Source organism: Sus scrofa, chromosome 8 (assembly GCF_054392235.1).
Source record: "Sus scrofa isolate SSC_HxYL_T2T_F1_AM1 chromosome 8, Sscrofa_HxYL_maternal_Yorkshire_Landrace_v2.0, whole genome shotgun sequence".
NCBI lineage: Eukaryota > Metazoa > Chordata > Mammalia > Artiodactyla > Suidae > Sus > Sus scrofa.
Window position 1 is genome coordinate 75,045,649 of NC_139390.1, and position 23,704 is coordinate 75,069,352.

Here is a 23,704-nt window from a genome sequence, read left to right on the forward strand (position 1 = left end):
TTTTCTTTTCTTTTCTTTTTTTTTTTTTTTTTTTGTCTTTTTGCTATTTCTTGGGCCGCTCCCACGGCATATGGAGGTTCCCAGGCTAGGGGTCTAACCGGAGCTGTAGGCACTGGCCTACACCAGGGCCACAGCAACGCGGGATCCAAGCCGCGTCTGCAACCTACACCACAGCTCACAGCAACGCCGGATCGTTAACCCACTGAGCAAGGGCAGGGACCGAACCGCAACCTCATGGTTCCTAGTCGGATTTATTAACCACTGCGCCACGACGGGAACTCCTCCTTTAAGTATTTTTCTAAGTGAAACAATTCTCACCTCAACAGAAGATGCTACCTCCTTGAAAATAATATTACCATTCTCCCAGAACATATAGAAAAATATAAAGTAAAAATATCGGTAAAGGATAGTCTGAAATATTAGACCGTGCATTTCTAAACATAAGGATATAAAAGGTTATTCAACTCTGTGCATATTGTATTTTAAAGTTAAAACGCGAATTACTGTTTTTGAAATCCGAGATCTTACTCATTTTGACATCTTACTAATAATTTCAAGGATAGAGATAATTAAGGGGCTTAATCAAAGAAAGCCAGGGACTTCGAAGGTGGCTCCTTAGGACTACTCTTTCCGCATTAGATGCTTACTTTCTGGCCCAGAGTAATAGCTGAGATCTCCAAGTTAGGTTTTGTGGCATTACCTACTTCTCACAGCAGAGTGAGTATTTAGTCCGTGAAATCTCAGCTTACATGACATTTTCTAGAGAATCATACCTCATAAATCCATGGATTCTGTGACTTATACAGGAATAACCTATTAACAACTTTAAGTTGATAAGGTCCATCATCTTAGAAAATACCATTACTCTTCCTCGAGGTCCAACTATTATGTCCACAAGGCCATTAGTCTCAATCATCGGCCTTCTTTTCTTCCTCTGGGAGTATTCTTCCGATGTTTGGGGAGAAAATGGATTACTGGCCAGTTGCTTTAACACCCTCAATCGATTCACTCTCTGACCTCGGTTAATATTTCTCTGCCAAAATTCTGAAGATATTATTATTTGTCTTTCTACATTCTTTAGCATTTTAAACAAAGAGTAATACTTATAATACTTCGATAACCACCAAGATTTGAGCTACTGAATGAGGGGGAGGAATAAAGCATGTTCTTTGTGACCTATGAATAAAGCATAAAGGTAAAGAAAGCTCACAACTAAATATTTTATTTATCACGTATTTTCCCATGTAGAAATAAAGAATGTAAAACTAATTAGTGGTAAAATGGCTTATATTTACAATTTATTTACTTAACATGTAAACTGCCAACTTGTAAAGTGAGGGCTTTCTGTTATTAAAAGGACATCACATATTTTTGATGAAATATTCCAAAACTATTGAATCACTGATATGGGCAGAGAGTAAATTTGCCTTCCTAACTGGTATACTCGATTTTCTTATTCTTTGTATTATTTCAACTAAGAATGAATATGATTCACAGAGTACACTTTAAATAATTTTGGTCTAAAGGTATTCAACCAGGGGCAGATTTCATTTAAAGCTTTTTAATCAACTGTATGGAAATTTTAAGTGTGCATTAAGATGCCAAATGCATGAACACCAGAGAGCTATTATCGTTGATGTCTTACTCTGAGATAGGAGGGTCTCCTTAGGATCCAGCAGGGCTTGGCTTTCTCTGCCTCAGTATTACTATAGTATATAGTATAGTATAGTATAGTATACTATAGTATAGCATAGCATAGTATAGTATAGTATAGTGTAGTATAGTATATAGCAATATAGTAATACTGTGGGTTTTGATGTTATCCCCAAAGTCATATTACTAGGCTGATCTAATGGCCAAAGTTCTGACCTCATGTACAAAAACTTTACAATTGCATGTGAGAAGGAAATAACACAAATATGACAGATTCTTTGACTCTCTGTATTGCCTTTTGCCTGTTGTTGTGCCAAATACAGTTAAGAAGTCAACAATAGGAATAGTGAAATCCATGTTGGCCTCCAAAACAAAAAATGATTTTAGTTTATCAAAACTCTATTGGAAGAAGAGGAAAAGAAACACTTCTCTTTCAAATGACTGACTTGAGTTATAATACACCAGAAGTTTCTATCTCAGTCTTCACACTCTTATCTCAACAGATACACCATGGATGCATATCTGCTTTGGAAACACGTGGTTGTTTCAAGCTTAGGTATAAGAAAAAAGAATGTGCAAATATAAAGCACTATGGAAGTTCCCGTGGTGGCTCAGCAGTAACGAACCCGACTAGTATTCATGAGGATGTGGGTTCCATCCCTGGCCTCGCTCAGTGGGTTAAGGATCCGGTATTGCTGTGAGCTGTGGTGTGGGTCACATATGTGGCTTGGATCTGGTGTTGGTGTTGCTGCGGCCGTGGCAAAGGCTGGCAGCTGCAGTTCTGATTCGACCCCTAGCATGGGAACTTCCAAATGCCGTGGGTGTGGTCCTAAAAAGACTCTCTCTCTCTATATATATATAGTGCCTTATGCTTTATGATATATCCTACCCGTATGATTGCCAGCTCTAACTGAATCCATGGACAGATGTTTTTTATTATAACTCTTAACAACTTACATTTTTCTCATGCCTTTCTCATTTGTATTTAGAGTGCATTCTTGCCTTAGGTAAAAATATCTTTAAATATTTGTGTGAATGCTTTCTTTCTGGAGACTTTGACTGAAGTGACTTTTATCAAGCTGGTAGATATTCTCAGTGTCTGTCTCTGGACCCCAAAAATAGTCTCGACTTGACTTTGTATAGCAGCCTATATCTGGCTCTACTCAAATTCCATTTTTTTTTTCTCTTCTCCAAATGCTCAACTGATCACATACTCACTTTGCTTTTCACTTCTTGTTTTTATTTGGTCTTAGGAATATGAAATATAGAAAAGCAAGGGGAATTTTAAAAAGTTGAGGAAAGGCAAAAGTGAATTTTAAAAATTTGAGAAAAGAGAAAAAATTAAATGGTGAAATAATGGGAACTGTTGGAGAAAAATGATCTGTCTGATTAACTGACTTATATTAGTAACAAACTTATTCACTCTTCCCTGTACATAAAAGAAGAAAACTATCCAAAGTCTAGTATCAGAAATGAATAAGGACTTCCCGTCGTGGCGCAGTGGTTAACGAATCCGACTAGGAACCATGAGGTTGCGGGTTCGGTCCCTGCCCTTGCTCAGTGGGTTAACGATCTGGAGTTGCCGTGAGCTGTGGTGTAGGTTGCAGACGCGGCTCCGATCCTGAGTTGCTGTGGCTTTGGCGTAGGCCGGTGGCTACAGCTCCGATTCAACCCCTAGCCTGGGAACCTCCATATGCCGCGGGAGCGGCCCAAGAAATAGCAACAACAACAACAAAACAACAACAAAAAAGACAAAAGACAAAAAAAAAAAAAAAAGAAATGAATAAAACGTATCTTAATCCTTATGCAGTACTGACAAAAATAAACATGCTCCCCAAATATGATATAAGTGTGTACTTGGTAAAAGACTGAAAAATGCAAAGTGAAATGAGGTCAGTACATGGTTCAGTCTTCTGCAAACTGGGGTCTGATTATGTACCTGTAGAGGCATTTGAAGTTATCCTCAACAATTCAAAGTCCACACACCTACTCCAAAAAAAAAGGGAATACGGGATTTCTGTTGTATAAGTCCACTGTCAAATTCATTTTCATTTAAGCGCACATGTAACTCTGTCAAGGCAGGCAGAAAAGTGTTAACAAGCAGGCCAGAAACTGCTCTCCTTAGAAAGGCCTGGGTTAGAGTCTGCAAACTGAAGTTCTAAACAGTTCCCTATAGTGATACAAAGTTTCCTTAAATGGTAGAGTGGCTCTCTATGTCTAGTTTGTTTGTACAACCACATAGTCCCTGCTGCACACCTACTTTCCATCTGGGAGTCAGGAATTTTGATACATGCTAAAAAGAATCTGTCCATGTTCCCACTCTCTACAAACCTTGAGCACTGAGTAATGAGCTACCCTGTAAGTGCATTTCACACAAGTTTTCAAACCTGTTCTTGGAGGTCAGTGTTCTGTGTGATTCCATTCAGAGAGGGCTCTTGTAAGCTTGGGCCAGTTTCCTGCAGATTTCACCCCTCTTGATTTGCTGATTTTGCTTTGGATCCCCTTGCTATAATAAATATTAGCTGTGAATACACTATCTGCTGAGTTCTGAGAGTCCTTCTAGTAAATCAACAAGCCTGGGAGTGTTCTTGGGGAACCTCTGACAGGCATTGGTTGTACTGTCTTCATTAAGATTTATAGATTTTGAATAAATATTTATTGAACACATACTATGTGAGTTGAATTATGCTATATTAAATCAAGACAAGTAACCCAGACTATTGTAAGAAATCCACAGTTTTATGACTAGGTAGACATACAGAAGAGAATAAAAAAGAATATTCAACTTACTGAGTTAAAGCAGAATAAGAAAAATACAAGGAGCTCATTTCAATGGGAGTCTTGAAGATATAGACACCTCATCTCGTTCAAATATCAGGAAGCTCAAGGTATATTAGCATTAAAAGAACAAGTAGGTTTGACAGATTATGATATCTGAAGGCAGAGGGGAGAAGAAGAGTAGTTTTGGAATATTTCCCTTGAATATTCTATGGTAAAGAAGTGAATAGTATAGAGTATATCAAGGAAATAAAATATAATAATAATGGGCTCTTTGTGCCACACAGTGGAATTTTCAAACGCTCTTGATTAAAATCCTAGTAATTTGAATGCCTTATTGATAACTCCATTTTTTTTTTAAATTTAACAGATTATTATAGAAGCCCCAACAAAATTCCAAAGCATTTTAAAGCAACCTCTTTTAAGCTTCTGATCTCCTGGTTTCTAATTACACCTTTTCTTTTCTGCCTCTTCTGTGTTCAGGTCCATCATGAGTGAGAAATGGGACTCCAACTCGTCAGAAAAATGGCATCACAATTGGAGTGCCAACGACACAAAGCTAGATCTGTACTCAGATAGCAGTATCACCTATGTGAACTACTATCTCCACCAGCCTCAAGTGACAGCAATTTTCATTATTTCCTACTTTCTGATATTCTTTCTGTGCATGGTGGGAAACACAGTGGTTTGCTTTATCGTCATGAGGAACAAACACATGCACACAGTCACTAATCTCTTCATCTTGAACCTGGCCATCAGTGACTTACTGGTCGGCATATTCTGTATGCCTATCACGCTGCTGGACAATATCATAGCAGGTATGTTGATCTGTGTGTAGCTCAAAGATGAGATGAGAAAACGTTTGTCCCAAATCCTTGCAGCCATGACAGGGTTATCCATTTACTTACAAACGTTTATAGAGTTCCAAGAACTCCTCCAAGTAGCAGTCCTCAAAGGATCCACATCCTAATGGAGGATAAAAACAACAAACAATTAGCTACATAAATAGTCAGAGAATGAATTATGGAGAAAAATAAAGCAAGCGACAGAGATGAAGTGTGGAAGCTGTTAATTTTATAGAGTGTTCACTGAAGATCACCAGCAAATGAAATCTAACACTTCTTACTGAAGATTGAATTTGCTTAAGACTTTGAGGCACATAAAATGTGATAGAAATGTTATTGAGGATATTATGGACTGTCAAGTTCCAAGAACAGCTAAGTGTGTTTTCAACTGACATAAGTAGATATTTAGACCCTCGTGTGGTCAGCAAGGGAGATTTCCAACAGTTTCTGATGCAAGATGGAGTAGTGGTACCAATGATTTCTCACAAAGCAGTAGTTTTATCATGTAGTGGTAATTTACATGCACAACATAGGTCATGGTTAGGGTACCACCCTGGAGTACTTCTGGGGCCTGAATTACTTCTTCTTTGGCGCCACATTGTACACTCTGGAAGCAAGGAACAGTGTATCTACAGCTTTCATTATCGCTTTGGTGCATAGTACCTGCCTAATAAATATTTGTTTTATTAACTAATGAACAGTGCTCAAGATATCCTTATTCCAAATATATATAAGAAAAATTAAACCACAGCAGCATATTGAAAATATTTAGATTAATGTTAGCCATATCGTAGTTCTTATCCTTTCAGGGCATTCACCATCAGTTTATTAGAAAATAAGAGGTTTCTCTTTGGAATTTACTTGTTTCTTTCCTTTTGCTGGAGGGGGAGCCAAGGGGGGAGTTTAGAGTGCCTAGTCTATCACCATAAATAGCATAGATTCTGTGTTTTTGTGATGTGTGTTATTAAAAAAATATTTATGAGGATGTACATTTTCAAGATATTATGCTAGATAAAAACAGTGAAAGAATTGATAAAAATGTTTATTGCTCTCAAGAAATTTATTTAATAAGAAATGTTCTCAATATTTCCCCATAGATATTTATAATTAATTTACTATTTAACATTTTTCTTCAGATGTAGTACCCTTCCTCACCTGATTCCCATTCCCAGGAGGCAGCTACACTGAGCATTTTTTGCCTTTATTTTTGATAATTATGATCATATTTCTAAATAACATATTTTCATTTTAATATATTATCAACCTACAGAAGATGTAATTTAGTTCTCATAATCCTCTTCTGCCCCAAGAGGTAGTTTCCCTCACCAAACTCCACTGAACTGACAGCATTAGGACAAAAGAACATAAATCCATAGAAACTGAGTGTCTGAATGTGAAATTGGAAAAACAGCATGATTGGCTATAATTCAGTATAAACGCAAAGAGACAAACTGCATTTATACAAAAGCAAAAATATACATTCACGGACCTGCTCCCTCCTTCTTTCAGTACGATTATATCATAGTTTTTAGTTAAATCAATAAAGTACACATGCCTATCGTTACATGTGTCTTACCCTTGCTGAGCCACACAGAGTGCTATGATAGCAATTTTTCTCTTAGAAAATGTTTTCCATTTTCCTAGAAACAGGGGTACCAGATTTTGATTTACTTAGTTGTTTGGAGTGTACCCATCATTAATATATCCTCAGATTCTCTTCCAGGAGGATTAAATTTCTTGTCAATACCTTCAAACATGTCAAAAACCTATCAAAGAGATGTAAATATCACCTTTTTTTCTGGAGACACCCCTCCAGTGACTCTGTGTTCTCTGTTCCTCTCCAGACACACTGCTCTCAAGCTATGGCCCTGCGATGTCTCTTCACTGAGATCCCAACAATGTGCTTCACTTCTCTTTATGCTCGGTCCCCTGTGTTCTGGATGCCATTTCTTTTTTTCTTGGTTTATTCCTCTTTTAGCTTCCTAAGAAGGGGTGCATGGAGATCAAAATGTTTGAGATATTGTAGATCTGTAAATATCTTTATTCTGCTTTTCAGATTTCATTATAGCTGGGTGAAGTATTCAAGGCTGGACTTTTTTCTCCTTCAAAATATTGCAAAAGGTGGCTCTATTGTTGTTACTGCTAAGAAACCTGGGGTTACTGCTGGAAAATTTGATGCTGTCTGACCCTTGCTTTTTTTTACTTATGCCTTGTATTTTGCTTTTCTTCCTGAAAGCATTTTGAACTTCTCTTTACCCACAGTATTCCAAATTCAGGTGGTTAGACCTTGATGTGAATCTTTTATTTTCCACCTCTTGTGCAGGACACAAACTAGGTCCTTTCTATCAAAAAGTGAATGCCTTCCATCCAAGGGAATTTTCTCATAGAGTTCTCTTACGTTTTCCTTTCTTCAACTCCTGTTAATCAAGAGGTGCTCGGTTGCCCTTCTTTGAAATATTTTTCTTCCATTTTCCACTCCTCATTATTCTACTTTCAAAGATCATCTCAGCTTTCTCTTCCAAGCTTTATGTTGACATAAAGCCAACAGCCAATTCTGTGATCATATTTTAATTCTCTCAGCCAGTTGTATTTTTATAGTGTTCATTGTACTATATGCACATATTTTTCATAGATAAAATATGTACTGTCTCTGAGGTTATCAATAATATTTATTTTTTATCTACCTGGTTCATATTGTTGTTTTCCTATTCTATTTGTTTTAGTCACATTCTTTTATATTTGAGCTTTCCCTAAGGTCAATACTACTTAGCTGCTTGTGTTTAAGAGTGAAGTGGTACGTGGTTGCCTTGAACTTCTGCATGCCTGGGGTTTGAGGTTAGACCCACTTTTGGCCTCACTAGTCTAGGTCATTCATTGGGAATCCACAACTGTTAAACTCTGCCAGGCAAAATAACATCAGTGTTCTTGGTTCTTGGAAGGATGGCTTTCCCCAGAAGGGAATTCTCTAACCTACTACCCTGGGGATATAAAGCTGGCTGCTGCATTCTGGAGCTGAGAGGGTCTCTGGTCCAGTGGTATCATGCACAGTGTGTATAGGTACATTCACTTTATTGTCCTGCATCATTGTGGTACCCACTGCACCTGCATCCAGTAACTTAAAGTCTGGAGTCCCTGTGCTTCTACTTCCTTAGAGTAGCCTTCATTCTCTTGCTGGCCTGAGGAAAAGCCAGTGGCATCCAATTGCATTTATATATAATTCAGCCAATTGTGTTATTTTTCCAAATTTATATTCACTAGTATCAGGCACCTTGTTTCTATAGATTTTATTTATTTATTTATTTGTCCTAGTGCTGTCATTTCAGGTGAGTTTGGTGAAGGTGACTATGTAACTTTTTTTTTTCATTTTTGTTGAACAGAAAATAATAATGTATCAACCAAACAAATTTTAGAACTAGGAAGGCATGTTCTCTTTTGGTTTCTATTCAGTAGATCCATTTCAGTAGCACCTATTTTAAGATGGTCTGGATAGATGACAATATTTTTTAAAAAATTATGCTTGGGCTATTGGAAATATTTTTAATTAGATAAAACTATTTTGAAAATAAATTGTTGGAGATTTTTTAAAAACATAAATTTTAAAATCTGAAAAATGCGTAGTGTTTATATCTTTTGGGAAACACGCATATTTCCTAGTGGAAGAATAATGTTACTTTTCTATAATAGCAGAAGGGTGTGTAGAATATCAATTTTTAAATTTGATTGGCTTGATATCAAGTATCAGACCGATTTCTTTTATAAACATTTTAGTAACTGAAGTTCAGTTAGGAAGTCATTCAGGCAGACTACTTTTGCTCATGCAAAGTGCTCTTTATTCTTGAAGTTGTATCTCAGTCAGCTCAGATTGCTATAACAAAGTACCACAGACTGGGTGGTCTGAATAACAGACATTTATTTTCACAGTTCTGGAGGCTGGGAGTCTGAGGTGAGCATACCAGCCTGGCAAGGTTCTTGGTGAGGGTCCTTTTTCTGATTTGTAGACTGCTCCAGGCTCACGTGGCCTTTCCTCAGTGCATGCATGTCTCATTCTCTTCCTCTTCTTACAATGGCACTAATCCCATTATGTGGGCACCACCCTCCTGGCCTCCTCTAAACCTAGTTACCCCCTAAAGGTGCCACGTCCAAATACCATCACATTGGGGGATAGGCTTCAATTTATGAATTTGAGAGGAAACACAAACATGCACTCCATAACAAAGTACCTCTGAGGTAAACTGTTTCATTACATGATACATAACTAAATATTAACTTTATTTATTCTACATGTAACTCCCGATTCTCCATAATTTATGGAATACATTCCCATACATTAATAAGAGAACTATAAATAAGAGAACTATTATTCTTCCTATTTTATTCATTTAAAGGGCATTGTTAAATAAGGTAAATGGTTTGGACTCTGGAAACATACTACTAGGGTTCAAATTCTTAATGTGCTTCTAACTAGCTGTGTGGCAAGGGATGTGATATTTGTGTATTTGTTATCTATTCCATATAATGAGGAAAATAATAAAGCCTCCAAAAGCCTGCCATGGGGACCAGATATGTTAATGGATGCAAAGCATTTATTACAGGGAGTTCCCGTCGTGGCTCAGTGGTTAACGAATCCGACTAGGAACCATGAGGTTGCGGGTTCGACCCCTGGCCTTGCTCAGTGGGTTAAGGATCCGGCGTTGCCGTGAGCTGTGGTGTGGGTCGCAGACACGGCTCGGATCCCGAGTTGCTGTGGCTCTGGCGTAGGCCAGCAGCTACAGCTCCGATTCAACCCCTAACCTGGGAACCTCCATATGCCACAGGAGCGGCTCCAGAAAAAAGGCAAAAAGACAAAAAGAAAATAAAAAGCATTTATTATAGTGTATAGAATGTTGAAACTAATGTATGTTTTGACATTATTATCAGTGTACTGAAAAACAGAGCTCTTGACTATATTAATGAAAATGATGGGATACATTAATTGTTTCCTGGGTATTATTTAGAAACAGTTGCATCAGTCTAATTTCATGTCTTTCTCTTCATAATTGCAGTGAAATTAAAATATATATATAATCTTTTCAAATACTGACAGTTTCATTTCCCTTCCAGGATGGCCATTTGGAAGCTCAATGTGCAAGATCAGTGGCTTGGTCCAAGGGATATCTGTTGCAGCTTCAGTATTTACTTTAGTTGCAATAGCAGTGGATAGGTAGGTCAACACTGAACTCTGATCCAGAGAATTGGGCATGTCTGCAGCTAATCTACCTAAGCAGTGAAAAAATGCCTGATCTACTAAATTTGGATATATCTGCTCAAAATTGTATTCATAATATATACCCCTCTAAGAGTAAGGCATATAGTACTAAAGGTTCAGTAATTAGAAAATAAAACTGCTGAAGTTTCCATATTTTAAGATTAAATAATTAGGGATGAGGCATGTCTTAGTATGCATTGCAATAACAAGATGAGTATCAAATATTTGTTGAATGAATGAAAAAATAATATTTAAAGTTTCAGTAGCTGGTTTACAAAAAGAGCAAAATACCTAGAATTAGGTGCCTACGAAGTTACCCATAATTTAAGGATGAATAAATGGGAAAATTCACTAATTAGAAGACTAAATGAAAACTTGGAGATTAAGACAGAAGTCCTTACACATGCACTGAAGAAGTTGTAAAGGATAACAGAGCAGTCAAAGCTCAAGCTAACTAGTCATTATATAAAGATATTAGATAAATTAATTTGGAAGCACTGCTGTGCCACTTAAAAGCTCTAAGTTTCCTTCCTTGCCTGCAGATCTGGAAAGTAATAATTTTCATAACACATCAGTTTTATAGAGTCATCACATAAATCAAAGAAGATTCAATAGGTGATATTACTTTGAAGAAGAGAAAATGTTATACAGGTGTGTAATAGTATTATTATCTTAGAGTTAACATAATGAGTATCAAAAATCGAAATAACAAAACAGCAGGAAAATGAGGCTTCCCCCTACATACTGATGTTGAATTTTCATGCTCACCTGAGGACATAGAACACTTAGGAAGGTGTATAAACAGCACTCAGAATGGAAACTCTCAGACTCCTAGAGCTGTAAAACAAACCACCAGGACATTTAGTGGCTCACAACGATAATGCTTTAGATTTCTCACAGCTCTGGACTGGCCAGGTGCCTCTGTGCAATTCTCCTGCTCTGTGTCTTACAGCTGAAATCTCTCAGGCTTCTGCTAAGGCCATGCCGGCTAAGGTTCAACTGGCCAAAGCACGTTACCGGGCTAAGAATATAGATCATGAGTGTGGGCAAGGAGGAGAGTTTAAGAATATGAGCCCTGGAGCCAAACTACCTGTGTAAAAAGCATGTGTGATGATGGGCCAGATTTTTTTTACCTTTTCTTGAGCCTGTTTTCCCATCTTTTAAATAAGAAATCTCAAAGGCATGATCTATGCAAACCAATGGAAAAGAGCCCAGAACTGAATATTAAATTTTCATGTTCAGTGAAGACTAGTTACCACTAGTACCTCTATTATTTTTTTAATTTTTAAAATTTTTTAATGGCCACACCTGTGGCATATGGAAGTTCCCAGGCTAGGGGTTGAATTGGAGCTGTAGCTTCCAGCCTATGCCCCAGCTATGGCAGCATGGGATCAGAGCTGCATCTGTCACCTACTCTGTAGCTCACAGCAACATCAGAGCGAGGCCAGGGATCAAAGCCGCATCCTCTTGGATACCAGTTGGTTTTGCTTCCACTGAGCCACAACAGGAACTCTGGCCTTTATTATTAACAGTGTCTGATATGCTACACTTACTCATTTTTGAGCTGAAATTTATCTCCTATCAATTACAGAAAATGATAATGCATGCCTCTCTACTACTAATTGTAATTTTCTATGTTTTTGAGGGCAGTGTGGATGGAGGACTATAATTACTTAAATAAACTCAATTCATGACTCTGTCAGTAGGTATGAGGTGGTCCTTCACTGACATTTGCCTTTAATTACAGGTTCCGGTGTGTCGTCTACCCTTTTAAACCAAAGCTCACTATCAAGACAGCATTTGTCATTATTATGATTATCTGGGTACTGGCCATTGCCATTATGTCCCCATCTGCAATAATGTTACACGTACAAGAAGAAAAATATTACCGAGTGAGACTCAACTCCCAGAATAAAAGCAGCCCTGTCTACTGGTGCCGGGAAGACTGGCCAAATCAGGAAATGAGGAAGATCTACACCACTGTGCTGTTTGCCAACATCTACTTGGCACCCCTGTCCCTCATTGTCATCATGTATGGAAGGATTGGAATTTCACTCTTCAAGACAACAGTGTCCCACAGAGGCAAACAGAACCAGGAGCACGTGGTGTCCAAGAAGAAGCAGAAGGTCATTAAGATGCTCCTGGTGGTTGCCCTGCTTTTCATTCTCTCCTGGCTGCCTCTGTGGACTCTGATGATGCTCTCAGACTATGCTGACCTGTCTCCAAATGAACTGCAGGTCATCAACATCTACATTTACCCTTTTGCACACTGGCTGGCCTTTTGCAACAGCAGCGTCAACCCCATCATTTATGGTTTCTTCAATGAGAATTTTCGCCGTGGTTTTCAAGATGCTTTTCACCTCCAGTTCTGCCAAAAAAGATCAAAGCCCAAGGAAGCCTACTCCCTAAGAGCTGAAAACAATGTGGTCTTCAACACATCTTATCTGTCAGCTCAGGAAACTGCAATTAAAAACCCGCATGAGAAAATCATGCTTTGCAGGAAAAGTGCTCAGAAGCCTATACAGGAATGCGTGATGGAGGAATTAGGAGAACTTACCAATAGCAATGATATGTGAAAAGAGCCAGTAGAATGATTTTCAACTCTACTGCATGTTATATATTGAGATACTGTTGGTTTCTCTGGCTCTCTACTTCAGTTCTTCTTAAGAATGCTAGAAGTCCTCTCTGGAAAAAAGTAAACAAAATGACCTTCTGTTCATAATCAACCTTATTGTACGTAAAATATATGCAGAGATCCAAATGCAAATTTTCCTAGATAAATCTATTTTCTAGGACCAATTTTCAAAGCCTGATCTTGTGCAATTTAGCTATTTGTGTATGAATCAAGCATGTTTTATGCGTATGTGCATGTATGCAACACACAGACATTTTCCTCAAGTGGTGATAAAGAGGCAGTTCTTTGCACGAGAACACATTTTGTCAATTCTCCCTTAGACTGCAGAATTATTTGTCTGTTTCTACTTTTTAAATGTACTTAGCTTTCTTATAAATAAGAACTACAATAGCAAATAAGGGGACACTGTATTTCTTTGTATTTAGAGGTTGCTATATTTTTTTTCTTTAAAGATTACAGTCAGGGATTTCCCTTGTGGCACAGTGGGCTAAAGATCAAGCCTTGTCACTGCAGCAGCGGGGTTTGCTGCTGTGGCACAGGTTCAATCCCTGGCCTGGGAACTTTCACATTACATGTCATGGGTGCAGCCAAAAAAAAAAAAAAAAACCAAAAAAACCCAGAAACCTAAAAACATAAAAAGTACAGATAAAAGTTGGTTAAGTCATAACATTGTTACATAAGAGTTACTGCTGGCTCTTTAATATTTTCTTTTCCTTTTTTTGTCTTTTTAGGGCCACACCCATGGCCACATTGAGGTTCCCAGGCCAGGGGTTGAATTGGAACTGGAGCTGCCAGCCCAAGCCACAGCCACAGCCAAGCCAGATCTGAACCACCTCTGTGACCTACATACACCACAGCTCATGGCAACCCCGGATCCTTAACCCACGTAGCAGGGCCAGGGATCAAAACTGCGTCCTCATGGATACGAGTCAGACTCATTTCTGCTGAGACACAATGGGAACTCCTTTTTAAGATTTTCATATATGAATGTAAGCGCTAGTTGAACCCATATTTCCTATACAGGTGGTTCAGGATCCCAAATTGACCTTCTTTCTAACAGAATCTCTAACATAAAGAATCTTTTAATAAAGCAGCAAGTGGCAGAAGAATGGCAGCTCTCTTTTAAAGGCTTAATCAGAGATTTCAATAATCATCATAAGACTCCTATAAAGTTTGTATAAGAGCAAGACCAATTATGTCCTGGTTTCCTGTTGGACACAACATTTAAATCTTGCAGTCCTACTGGATTAGTAAATTAGCACTATTATGAAAAAGAGAATGGTGAACCCCTGCATTCTGCTAGGTGCAGTTATATAGTGACAATAATTTTAAATGTTAGCTTTTACTCTAGGGTGAGATAATCCCTAGAAAATTGGGGAATTATACAATAATAGTTTGGCAAATAAAAGTAAATCTCTGGGCTTGGACTATTGTGTTTTTCCAGTCATTTCTGTGGTTCGGCTAAAAGGTTTTCAACATTATAGGCCTTTCAGAAAATAATTGTTCACTTTTTGAATGAAGATAGGTTATACTTGTTTTTGCTTTTTGCACAATGTATGAACTTTAGTTTTTTATTTATTTTTAATTCAATGAATTTTGTTATGTTTATAGTTGTACAACCATCATCACAACTAACTAGACTATCTCCATGCCAAACCCCGGGTCCATCCCTCCCCCTTCAACCTTTTGTGACCATAAGTTTTTCAAAGTCTGTTTCTGTTCTGCAAATAAGTTCATTTGTATCCATTTTTTAGATTCCACATATAAGTTATAGCATATGATGTTTGTGTCTCACTAACTTCACTTAACATGATAATTTCTGGGTCCATCATCCATATTAAGTTATGCGATATTTGAATATGTGTTACATATCTCCAAAACCTTTTTCAAACTTCATTATTTCTTCTATATCATGGAGTCTATATGTTATGGTAAACTTACTTGGGACTTCTTCAATAACCATTTTTCTGATTATAAAAAGTATAAAGATTATATTAAAAAGCATAAAAATAGATATAAAAATAGCACCTGTTAGTTGTAGAATTTTCATGAAATTCAGAATGGTACCAAAAATTAATGTAATTCCTCTTCAAGGAATTAATAAAACCTGAAAACACTTATTCTAAACAATACTTGGATCAACATCCTGTATGTATGTCTTTGCCAGGAGTGATTATTTAAGAATGATTATTTTTGTCATTGCCTACCTCACAGTATCTTATTAAATTTTTTCCTTCAGCTTTGCTACGTTAGTTGTGAAAAAGCAATTAAATCTGTTGTGTTGTTTACTGGTGTAACTGAAAATTGTTCTGTGTTTCTTGCTAATTTATATTCATTTTTCTTCCCATTCTTTGGCTGTGTTGTTTACTGGTGTAACTGAAAATTGTTCTGTGTTTCTTGCTAATTTATATTCATTTTTCTTCCCATTCTTTGGCTCTTTTCTTATGTATTTGTTGTTGTTTTTGCCTTGTATTTATTAGTATGTGCTTTTATTTCTTCTGCTTTGTGGGCCCATACCTGTGGCACATGGAAGTTCCCAGTCTAGGGGTCTAATAGGAACTGTAGCCATCAGGCTATACTACAGACACAGCTACGCCAGATCTGAGCTGTGTCAGCTCACGGCAACACCGGATCTGTAACCCACTGAGTGAGGCCGGGGGTCGAATCCGTGTCCTCATGGATGCTAGTCAGGTTTGTAAACGACTGAGCCACAGCAGGAACTGCAATGTACACTTTTTGTATCAGCTCTCAATAACAGGCAGAATGATCTTTTTTAAAAACATTTAAAAAAATGAGGTCAGTTATCTGCTTAAAAATCATTAATCATTCTCTTTGAAAATAGGAAAAAATGAACAAACTCCCTACTGTTACTTACACGCCTTTCCTTTTTCCGCCCCTGCTCACCTCTGAGCCTCATCTTGAACCCAGTGCTCATCATTCACACCCGCCTGTCCACCTGTTCCTCTGTATTAGCCAAGTCCTTTGCTGCTTCTGGATTTGTACTTGTTTTCTTCCTGCCAGAAATGTTCCCATTAGCCTTCACAAGCTGGCTCTCTCATCCTTTAGGACTCCAACTAAAACCCACCTGAGTCTTATTTATTCCTTTGTAGCAATTAATACCTGTAATTATCTTTAGAATAGCCATCTTTAGTGTAGCCATCAGGCTATACTAAATTTGTTTACTCTCACTTATTTGTTTACTCTCCATATGCCCTACCAGAAGGTAAACCTTATAAGGGTAAGGATTTTGTCTTGACTATCACTGTATCTCTGTTGCTTAAGAATGACACATTATAGACACACAATTAATATTTTTTGAATAAAGTGGCTGTGTATTTTCCAGTTTTAATTTACATTCTAATATATATATGATTGAGTTTATATTTCATTTTTAGATATTTAAAATAATTCAAAGTACAATAGAAGCATTGGCTAATATAGAAAAGAAAATAAAGTAAAATGATTTTTTATGATTTTATCAGCACCTACTGATAACTATACTTGCTGTCATTTGGGGGCATGTACACATACTTTCTTTAACAAAGCTATGATTTGGGGGCATATACTTTACAAATTTTTATTCATTTAGTATATCAACATGTTTCCATGTTGTTTACTATTCTTCAAATATTTTCCTGCTTTAACTTATTAAAGTTCTCTGTAGCTGGAAATATAAGGTACTTATTAAATCTATAAAACGATGCAGTTATATATACCTTGTATAATACTGGACATATTTGTTATTATCTTGGGATATACAAAAAGTGCAGTTGTTTGGCCAAAATGTACATTTCTAAATGTTTTAATACACATTGTCGAATATTTCTTACACAGGTTTTAATATATACATATATACTATATAAATTATACACACACACACAATGTTAAAGTAACTAATCAAAGAGGCTATAATGTAAGCAAACTAAAACTTAAGACAGAATCAATGCACTCAAATCTGAGAAAGAAAAACTTAAGATCAACCAATCACAAATGGCCAGCTAGGCTGTGCCAAGACAGCCACATAAGCTCTAGCCAGTGAAATAAGTTCCTTGCTTTTCTTCCATGTCTGGTCTATAAAAACCTCTCTCCTGTTTCCGTCCATGGAATGCTCTTAACGACTTCAGTTTGGCACTGCTCAATTCAAACCAATGTTCGCTCAAATTAAGTCTTGAAAATTTTAACGTGTCTCAGTTTATCTTTTGACAACATCTGTATAGCCGTATCTATTCATACTCACTCCAATCCAAAACCAGAGGGTTAATCCTAGAGCTCTAGCATTCCTTCTTTGCTCATTTACAACATCTCTCTCTGGCAATGGGAAACTTGGCTCTCCTTATCTACAATACATAGTATGTACTATATAAATATTGTTCAGCAATAGGACATATGGAAAGTAGTTTCAAAATTGCTAGCTCATATCCTTGTGAGAAAGAATATTTACCAACTGTACACAGTTCTTTCTGGATTTACCTTTACAGAATCTACTAAAAAATATCATTTCATCAAATTTTTTATCAGTTCCTTTCTGTCCCACCACAGGGACATTCTTGCTCACCATTTCTGCCTCGTGGCTTAGTGGCTTCAACCAGTTTGCAATCAACCACTAAACACCTCGAGGAGGAAGCAGCTCAGGCAGCTGGGCTGACTTTTCTCTCTCTTTCTTGGCTATTTGCACTTTTTTGCTGTTGCCTTGCCTAGTCGGAATTTATTTTTGTTCAAAGGCCTCTAAGATTGTTCAGTTTCCTCACCTTTTAACAGCCATTTCTGTTTGACTTCCAAACATGCAGCTTGTGCAGCAACAAAGAGCTTCAAAGGAAAAGTGGCAGAGTGCCAAGCTCATCTCAGTGCGTTCGTTTTTTCTCTGGAATCTTGGCTCCTTAACTCTTGGCTGCCATAGCTGCAGTCCAAAGCTTTCAAACAGATGAAATATTTGATTTTTTTTTTTTGCTACTTTTTGTACTTCAGCTTCTTGATTATTTGGGGCAGGTTAGTCCTTAGCCAAAAAGGGAAATCTCCAAAGCCTGTAACTATTTCCCTAGATGGCATTTTTAATACGTAGTTTTAGTTTGTTTCTCAGTTAATCCAAAACTAACAGCCTGTGACTGTAACTCCTCCTGTTCCCATTTTTAATGGTGAATCATCTTTGTTTTTGTTTTTATTTTTACTGTTTTTGCACCCAACTCCTATTTATTTATTTAAAGGTAATTTTATTAGAGTACAGTTGATTTACAATGTTGTATTAGCTTCAGCTCTACAGCAACATAAGTCAGTCACACATATCAATATAGCCATTCTTTATTCCCATATAGGTTATTACAAACTATTTGTTTATTTATTTATTTATTTATTTATCTTTTTAGGGCCACACCTGCAGCACACAGAAGTTCCCAGGCTAGGGTTTGCATCAGAGCTGCATCTGCAACCTATGCCACAACTCGTGGCAATGCCAGATCCTTAACCCACTGAGCAAGGCCAGGGATCAAACCTGCATCCTCATGGATACTAGTAAGGTTCTTAACCCACCAAGCCACAGTGGGAACTCCAGGTTATTACAAACTATTGAGTCAATTTTCCTGTGCTATAGAGTAGTTTCTCGTTAGTCACCTATTTTACCGTAGTGTATGTGTTATTCCCACCCTCCCAGTTCTTCCCTCCCTTCAATGGTTTCAACTATGGTAACCACAAGATTGGTTTTGAAATCTGTGAGTCAGTTTCTGTTTTTAAATATGTTCTTTTCGATCCCTGGCCTTGCTCAGTGGGTTAAGGATCCAGCGTTGCCGTGAGCTGTGGTGTAGATCATAGACTCAGCTCAGATCCTGTGGTGCTGTGGCTCTGGTGTAGGCTGGCGGCTACAGCCTCGATTAGACCCCTAGCCTGGGAACCTCCATATGCCACGGGAAGCGGCCCTAGAAAAAGCAAAAAGACAAAAAACAAAACAAACAAAAACTCCCACATTCTTTTGTATTATATTTATCAGATTCCATATATAAATAATTTCATATGCTATTCATCTTTGTCTGACTGACTTCAGTGAGTATGATAATCTCTAGGTCCATCCATGTTGCTGCAAAAACATGGAACACTTCACTAAATTATGTGTCGTCCTTGTGCAGAGGCCAGGCTAATCTCGGCATTGTCCCAATTTTAGTATACGTGCTGCTGAGGGGAACCCTCATCTTTGCTTTTAAATGGTATTGCACTTCTTTACCATTTTGGAACTTCTAAGTAGCACTCTGAAGAGAACATATGAGTCCTTGCAAGCAGGTTATCATGTTAGTCTAGAAGTCTCTGTAAGTTTCGAGTCAGGTTTTTTTTCTTCCTCAAAGAATAGAACACTTTTGTTTTGGTCTTTTGTCTTTTTTTAGGGCTGCACTCACAGCATATGGAGGTTCCCAGGCTAGAAGTCTAATTGGCGCTGTTGCTGCCAGCCCATACCAGAGCCACAACAACGCCAAATCCAAGCTGCATCTGCGACCTACACCACAGTTCATAGCAACACTGGATCCTTAACCCACTGAGCAAGGCCAGGGATCAAACCCGCAACCTCATGGTTCCTAGTAGGATTCGTTTCTGCTGAGCCGCGATGGGAACTCCAGAACACTTTTTTTTTTAAGTCAAAAAACCTTCGTGATGAATTTGGGTAATTCCAGAATTACTTTCATTCAATTACGGATGTATTAGCAAAAAGCATTTTAGGCTTTAGAAATGAAATTAGCATCAATTATTATGTGAAAAGTGTTCACAAATCAAATAATCACACAAACTGAATAGCTTTCATCTTTTCAAATCCACCATTACATAAAGGAATTATTTACTGCTTTCAATTTTATATTTCAAAAAGTGTGGTGGAAACTATTTCCTAGATAGCAAATGTAACGAGCATTCCAAAAGTGATACTGTGTGACTGCATCTCCTCTTTCACATGACCTCCAATTTCCCAATGAGTATCCAAGGATGTTAGCTGAGATCCAGGTAGGCAGCAGAGGGTGTGAATTATACGGAGTTAATGTGAAAGTATTTCCGGAAATCTCATCTCTCACTGTTCCCCATCACCTTGGCAGAATTACTATTAATTCTTCCTATCAACACTCATGTACTTATGTCAATTATTTCCTTCTTTTCACATGCAAGGTAATCATTAATGACGCATTTTACATGATTTTGTCTGTGTGAGACACAGGTTGCAGAGTAAAGGCTCTGAGACTTCACCAGTCCTTCCTGAAGCATGCTTATTGACTTTTCAAGTATTCATCTAGCCTTGTGAGAGAAAATAAAAGGGGAAGTGAGTGATATAACCCATATATTCAAGAAGCTTATTGTTTTGGAGGACAGATGTCTTTACAAATAAATATTATATTAAGTATAAAACTAATTATCCATTGTGCGGTGCTTTACAGATTACACCATATACTAACATGCAGTGTATAAATTAATTCCACGGCATGGGACTAATATTTTAAATATAACGTAAATTTTAGTAAAGGTACTCCCAGGCAGTAAATAAAATGGAGAGAACGCACTTTGAGGTAAACAGAAATGCCCTTTCCTCTAATCTACTATAATCACTAAAGAATGTAATCATGAAAATAGTGTAGTTTGTAACTTTTCCATTCATTTGCTATACCATGCTCTATTTTTATGCACTCACACTTATTTGGAATAAAGTCTTTTTTCTTATGATTCTGGAAGATCTTCTGTCTCTAGAGTTCTCATACACGAGGCTTAGAAACTCACCCTCCATCCTATTCTCTTCGGAAGAAAACCAGAGCTATATAAAAGTCTTCGGGCTTTCTGTTTTAATCTACATTCTGCTTACACTCTAGAATCTGTTGCTTTTTTTTTTTTATGTAGTAAAAGGGCCTACCTATCAGTAACCAAGGCACAGTAAATGGTCGATAAATATTCATCACATGGATGAATGATCCCAGTATATTCACAGCATTCGCCACACAGGCAGTAGGTGTTCTCTATGTGTCGGGCACAATATTAATGCTTCCTATAAACTGCCTCAACTCAGACCAACCCTGAGACATGAATATTTTCACTATCATCACCCCCATTTTACAAATGCACAGAGAATAAAGTATGCCAAGAATAAAGAATGCTAATCACAGAGCAATAAAGTAACTTGAAGATCACATAGCTTGTGATTGAGACAGAATTTAGCAGTCTACTGCAAAGACCATGCCCTTCATCACCATGCCAGAAGCTGCCCTTCTGAGTCACTTAAATACCCTTTCAGTTATCAGGTCGATTGTCAGGGCATCACAGTGCTTATGTTCCAGTCACCCTTATTTTACTGAATAATGGCCCCAAAGCATAAGAGTAGTGATGCTGGCAGTTCAGCTCTGCCAAAGAGAAGCCATAAAGAGCTTCCTTTAAGTGAAAAGGTGAAGGTTTTTGGCTTACTAAACAAAGGAAAAAACCTGCATGCTGGGGTTGCTAAGATCTCTGGTAAGAAGAAATCTTCTATCTATGAAATTGTGAAGAAGCAAAAGGAATTTTGTGTTAGTTTTGCTGCCCACCTTAAACTGCAAAAATTTCAGCCACAGTGCATGGTCAGTGTTTAGTTAATATGGCAAAGGCATTACATTTGTATAAAATGATATTCTGAGAAAGAAAGAGGCCATGTTCACATAATTTTCCTTAGAGCCTATTGTTACAGTTGTTCTATTTTTATCATTAGTTATTGATGGCCTTCTCTTACTGTGCCTAATTAATAAATTAAACTTTATCATAGGTACGTATGTATAAAAAAAAAATACAGTGTTAGTGTTCAGTATTATCCACCATTTTTGGCATCCACTGGAGGTACTGGAATGTACCCCCACACACACCCGTGTAGAAGGGGAAACAAATATATTTCTACAGCACCCTAATGACCTATGAACAAATCTCATGACCTTGAATGTGGAATATTCAGAGTTGTGGAAAAAGGGATGAATCTATTTGTTCTTTATTTCTTTTATTTTTTATTTATTTATTTTTTTTGTCTTGCTGGGGCCGCACTGCGACATATGGAGGTTCCCAGGCTAGGGGTCTAATTGGAGCTGTAGCTGCCAGCCTACGCCAGAGCCACAGCAATGCGGGATCAGAGCTGGGTCTGTGAACTATACCACAGCTCATGGCAACGCCAGATCCTTAACCCACTAAGTGAGGCCAGGGATCGAACCCACAACCTCATGGTTCCTAGTTGGATTTGTTTCTGTTGTGCCACAGTGGGAACTATTTGTTCTTTATTTCTAATAAGCAATGGTCCTGTATGCTTATAGCTATAGTCAGATATATGATGCTTTAGAGGGACCTCAGGCCACCTGTTATACCAAGTATGAATTAGTGCTGTCAATTCATGCTACCACATACCACAAAATTAGGTATTTTCATAACTGCTGAAATGTGCCAAATTGGAAGTTCTCCAATCACTGAAATCCAGCATGTAAGTTACAACTGAGATGCAAAATACGTAAAACCTAACCACATCTCCCAAGCCATACTCATGCTGAATGAACTGTTAGATTAGGATTCCAGGTTGATTGGGGTTCTACTCCTATAGAACTGAGGAGTAAACCCTTGATCCCAGTGACATCTCCAGGTACTGCTGTCATCCTTGGGAGTCAGTGTGAAAAGCCATTTATCTTTCTCTTCATACCTTTCCAGCTGTGACACTTCAAGGCACTGATGGAATATTTACTGGGGAAAAGCAGAGTATTGTTGGTGTGTGTGTGTGTGTGTGTTTGCGTGTGTGTGCGTGGTTTTGTTGTTGCTTAAAAACCAGCTATAAGGGAGCAACTTACATTCACATGTTGATAAAAGCAAAGATTCATCTCTTCTGTTCAGTTATGTTCTGCAGAGCCCAGCACAGTTCTTAAACAAGTATTCAATAAGTACTGGGTGAACTAATCAACCAATTAATTAATTATGCAGAGTAATACACTAGGTCTTGCAACTTAAAATAAGTGTAGACAGAAAGCTCATATTTACTCTGGTATAATTTTCACCTTATTCTTACACCTCAGTATTGATCTTTACATGATTTAACCATTGAATTTGGGAAATTGTGGATAATGTATTTTTAAGAAGTGTATTTAAACACTCTAAAGACTATCTTGGAGTTCCCGTCGTGGCGCAGTGGTTAACGAATCCGACTAGGAACCATGAGGTTGCGGGTTCGGTCCCTGCCCTTGCTCAGTGGGTTAACGATCCGGCGTTGCCGCGAGCTGTGGTGTAGGTTGCAGACGTGGCTCGGATCCCGCGTTGCTGTGGCTCTGGCGTAGGCTGGTGGCTACAGCTCCGATTCAACCCCTAGCCTGGGAATCTCCATATGCCGCGGGAGCGGCCCAAGAAATAGCAACAACAACAACAGACAAAAGACAAAAAGACAAAAAAAAAAAAAAAAAAGAGTATCTTTGTTGCAAATGTACTGGTCTAAAAAAGTATACTCTTCCAAAAATCTGGAATAGTTAATTGTTAGAGTATCAGTGTGATAATGAATTTTTTTAAATGTCACAGTAAATTGAAAGGCTTGCTAATATACTGACAATTCATCTA

At 37.7% G+C, this 23,704-nt stretch overlaps 1 protein-coding gene, 1 long non-coding RNA gene and 1 other non-coding gene across 14 annotated transcripts in view; 1 reads left to right on the top strand and 2 right to left on the bottom strand.

Moving 5' to 3' along the window:
- The window catches only part of NPFFR2 (neuropeptide FF receptor 2), a 72,878-nt gene extending 57,418 nt beyond the window's left edge, over window positions 1-15,460 (top strand). For 4 of the 10 annotated variants that reach the window (XM_021101422.2, XM_021101420.2, XM_084972447.1 and 1 more), the window contains 3 exons: window positions 4,915-5,249; window positions 10,377-10,476; window positions 12,269-15,460. In XM_021101422.2, coding sequence (XP_020957081.1) covers window positions 4,922-5,249; window positions 10,377-10,476; window positions 12,269-13,097 — 1,257 coding nt within the window. In that variant the 5' untranslated portion in view covers window positions 4,915-4,921 and the 3' untranslated portion in view covers window positions 13,098-15,460. Of the gene's footprint in view, window positions 1-4,914; window positions 5,250-10,376; window positions 10,477-11,063; window positions 11,173-12,268 lie in introns of those variants that run through there. The other 6 variants (XM_084972453.1, XM_084972454.1, XM_084972448.1 and 3 more) reach the window with 4 other exon arrangements.
- The window catches only part of LOC110262123 (uncharacterized), a 50,766-nt gene that overhangs the window by 12,775 nt on the left and 14,287 nt on the right, over window positions 1-23,704 (bottom strand). Inside the window, exons 2-4 of one of the 3 annotated variants that reach the window (XR_002346699.2) lie at window positions 13,079-13,206; window positions 11,290-11,358; window positions 4,372-5,397 (exon numbers count right to left, since the gene is read on the bottom strand). This is a non-coding gene — a long non-coding RNA (uncharacterized LOC110262123). Of the gene's footprint in view, window positions 1-4,371; window positions 5,398-11,289; window positions 11,359-13,078; window positions 13,207-23,704 lie in introns of those variants that run through there. The other 2 variants (XR_014812667.1, XR_014812666.1) reach the window with 2 other exon arrangements.
- Window positions 19,225-19,326, bottom strand: LOC146400861 (U6 spliceosomal RNA). The gene has a single exon (XR_014813927.1). It is a non-coding gene; the product is annotated as a U6 spliceosomal RNA (small nuclear RNA).